Source organism: Seriola dumerili, unplaced genomic scaffold, assembly GCF_002260705.1.
Source record: "Seriola dumerili isolate Sdu_G_001 unplaced genomic scaffold, Sdu_1.0 BDQW01000138.1, whole genome shotgun sequence".
Classification (NCBI taxonomy): Eukaryota; Metazoa; Chordata; class Actinopteri; order Carangiformes; family Carangidae; genus Seriola; species Seriola dumerili.
Window position 1 is genome coordinate 1 of NW_019174393.1, and position 3,441 is coordinate 3,441.

At 45.5% G+C, this 3,441-nt stretch overlaps 2 protein-coding genes across 2 annotated transcripts; both read left to right on the plus strand.

The window, feature by feature from the left end:
- The first annotated feature begins 456 nt into the window (after nt 1-456).
- Nucleotides 457-1,368, plus strand: LOC111225023 (histone H1.10-like). Its single transcript, XM_022749765.1, has 4 exons — nt 457-531; nt 648-702; nt 791-947; nt 1,050-1,368. The coding sequence occupies exons 1-4, from the start codon at nt 457-459 to the stop codon at nt 1,366-1,368; spliced, it is 606 nt and encodes a 201-aa protein (XP_022605486.1).
- Nucleotides 1,369-2,947: 1,579 nt separating this feature from the next.
- On the plus strand, nt 2,948-3,404 carry LOC111224643 (histone H2A). The gene has a single exon (XM_022749202.1). It carries the CDS (start codon nt 2,970-2,972, stop codon nt 3,354-3,356), a length of 387 nt encoding a protein of 128 aa, XP_022604923.1. The 5' UTR covers nt 2,948-2,969; the 3' UTR covers nt 3,357-3,404.
- Nucleotides 3,405-3,441: the final 37 nt, after the last annotated feature.

The window sequence follows — 3,441 nt, forward strand, 5'->3', positions numbered from 1 at the left end:
ATCAGAGAGAGATCAGTGGTCTTCGACTGGCATGTTAGTTGTGGTTTTGATAGGCAGAAACTAACCTGTGTTTAATTAAAATCAACTAGAGTCAGGAATGAAATCTTTTGACATTTCAGATTCTTTGTGAACTAAACTTTCTCATCTCACTGTAAAACTCGTTTTTTAATTTTGTTATCGTTGGAAGCTATTTTCAATACATTTATCGAGAGAAAATGTAGAGAGATCATAAGTCCCAGACCAATCGCCTCTCACGGCGGCCAGATAATGGAGAGGTTGCAAGGCCTTCCATCCAATCCATATTCAATAACCTTCAGAAGCTTTATTTGACTTTACACACGAAGAAGAGGAAACTATGTTCGCTGTCAGAATCGATAACGATTATAGATTTTGATTAGTTTCGCAACGTGTATTTTTCATCCGTTTATCGGCAAAGAAGAAATATCATCCTTCAGAATGTCTCCTGTTCGCTGTGCGCGGCTACTGTGTGAGAGGCCGGCCGGGTTGAGTCTCCACGGTTTGCGGTCAATGGTGTGGTTTTAAGTTCCACTCTTTGCTAGAGAGAAATCTGAATATCAGTCTCCGATCGGTCCTGCAGTTGATTCAGTGATTGTTGACAGTTACCATGGCAGAAGGTCGTCTCGCAGACGCAGGTTGCCCGCGTCGCCAGGCCGCTGCCGGCCAAAGCAGCGAAGAAGATAGGTACCGCTAAGCCCCGAAGCAAGAAGTACCGGGCCCGACGCGCGCCAGTGAGCATGAATCCTGAAGGCGCGTTGTCGCGTCGTCCAAGGACGGAAAGGTCTGTCCCTAATCGTTGGCCTGCTGAAGAAGTCTTTCATGGCCGCTCAGATGGCTATCGATGTGGAGCACAACAGACGCCCTCCGTCAGATCGCGGCCACTCAAGACCCTGGTCGGTACAGGGCTCCTGGTCCAGACCTAAGGAACCGTAGAGGCCTCCGGGTCGCTTCCAAGGCGAGCAAGACCGCCGAGAAGCCACAAGAGAGGTGGATGATTAGTAAGCGCCGCCGCGCTGCCGCCGCGCCGAAAGCGCTAAGAAGCCGCAAGCGAAGAAAGCCGTCCGTCTAAGAAGCCGGCTGCCGGCCAAGAAGGCCAAAGCGGCCAAGACCGACACGCGCAAGAATGGCCAAGAAACCCGTCGCCGCAACGAAGCCCGCAAGTCGGCCAAGAAACCCGCAAAGAGCCGAAGAAGGCCGCCTAAAGAAGGCGACTCACACTCACCGAGCCGCTCGAGCACAGCGCTGCGCGCACAGCCAAACGCTGCCAAGCCAGCAACGACTGGCGTCAAGAAAGCAGCCGCAAAGAACCGTAAACCTGTTCTCTTTTGCAAGTATTGTGGCTTTGTCTAGAAATACTTTAACAACACAACAAAAGGCTCTTTTAGAGGCTCACCCACATATTTCACTCACTAAGAGCAAATGTCCAGCGCCAAACTTACTTTTTATATATTATACACTTCCTGCACTTGTATGTTTGTTTTTGACGTGTTTAGTAATGATCTACGTCTTTGAATTAAACTGTCACATGACATTTTCCAACAGTCACAGGTAAGTAACCAACTACAGTGAATGTAGAGAAATGTTCGTTAGAACAGGCAGAACTGTGAATAAAGGTGATTTAAAGTGAAGGAATTTCAATCAGAATCACTGCAGATATCTGCAGTGATTTCCGTTCAGAGGTCGAGCTGCTTCATCCTGACACGCCCACACCACCACCGCTGTAGTAACGTCAAGACAGTAACATCACAATGAATGAATGAAATCTTATATATATATATATATATATAATCTAGACTCGACATGTGATCATGTTGCCTGATTATATAAGGATATTATATAAGGATAATGACCATAGAGCCTTTAGCTGGTGTGCATATATACGCGTTTATTGAGTGAAGGAGTTGGTGAATGGATGGATGTTTTTTGTTTTTTTTTTCTGTACAATTAACGAAGAGTTTAGATGTTGCCATACAGACCATAGCACTAATGATAAAGAAAAGGTACATGATTAGCTCACATTATAGAAAACAGAAAAGTATAAAAGAAAATTTGACAATCTTCTCCACAGTAAAATGGATATGGATGGATATGATTGAATTATCTTTTTCATTACTGGTGTTTCTGCCGGTGTCATTATCTGCTGCTCACAGGACACACCATGATGAGTTCACTGCCTTTTCTTTTTCTCTCCTCTTCTGAGTGCACGTATGAGCCGTGTGACTTGGACAGTTTGTGTCTCACTCTTCTGGACTGTTTCTTTCCCTCTAAAACAAAACCAGGCAATAAATAATCGCCAAAACTGCAGCCAACACAAAAGTCTCACATGAACAAACATCTAAACATATAGATTTCATACCCTGCTCTTTCATCAGTGTTAACCTTCTCCATGACTCCAGAACAGTAGGAACTTGTAAAGCCTGAAATATTTTCCTTCAATATCTTTGTTTTGTTTCACTGTACCACTATGGATATAGGCTGGCTTTTGGAAATATAGATATTTTCAGACAATTTTTTTTCATTATCCTTATTTATATGTTGCATTTATTTCCTTTGATTTTATTCCTTTTATTTATGTGTATTGTCCATATTTTACTGTCTCTTATTTCAGAAGTTATGATTGTTTCAGTGTGCAATAGTTTTAATAAGATGAAATGGAAACTGAACGTTGTGTTAGACTACACATCTTCTAATCGTATGTACATGAATGCACTATACTTATGACCAACCTTTTTTTTTTGACAGTGAAAGTCTTATTTTGTAAGTCGCACATACTGTGCGGCGGAAGTCTCGTACTCGCTACAGTAACATGACGTAACCTTTTGTGATTGGACGATCACACAGCGGCTGTACCTGGCCAATGAACGGCCAGATGGCAGCTATATAAACCGGGCTTTGTTGACACTGCACTATTCTGTTTTGTAGTTTTCACAGCAGGAAATTTCTCGTTAAACATGTCTGGACGTGGTAAGACCGGAGGAAAGGCCAGAGCAAAGGCCAAGACCCGCTCCTCTCGTGCTGGACTCCAGTTCCCCGTCGGCCGTGTCCACAGGCTGCTGAGGAAGGGTAACTACGCCGAGCGTGTCGGTGCCGGAGCTCCCGTCTACCTGGCGGCGGTGCTCGAGTACCTGACCGCTGAGATCCTGGAGCTGGCCGGAAACGCCGCCCGCGACAACAAGAAGACCAGGATCATCCCCCGCCACCTGCAGCTGGCTGTCCGCAACGACGAGGAGTTGAACAAACTGCTCGGCGGAGTCACCATCGCTCAGGGAGGTGTGCTGCCCAACATCCAGGCGGTGCTGCTGCCCAAGAAGACCGAGAAGCCCGCCAAGGCCAAGTAAACTCAGCCGAGTTCAACTAAACAAAACGGCTCTTTTAAGAGCCACCCACTTACACTTTAAGAGCTGATCCTTTTTTATATGCAAC

Excerpts from the sequence above, each read along its gene's own strand:
- LOC111225023 (XM_022749765.1), top strand. The coding sequence starts at position 457 with ATGTCTCCTGTTCGCTGTGCGCGGCTACTGTGTGAGAGGCCGGCCGGG. Across the intron at positions 532-647 it reads TCCACGGTTTGCGGTCAATG|ACGCAGGTTGCCCGCGTCGC; the intron begins GTGTGGTTTTAA and ends GTCGTCTCGCAG. Across the intron at positions 703-790 it reads CAAAGCAGCGAAGAAGATAG|GACGGAAAGGTCTGTCCCTA; the intron begins GTACCGCTAAGC and ends GCGTCGTCCAAG.
- LOC111224643 (XM_022749202.1), top strand. The coding sequence starts at position 2,970 with ATGTCTGGACGTGGTAAGACCGGAGGAAAGGCCAGAGCAAAGGCCAAG.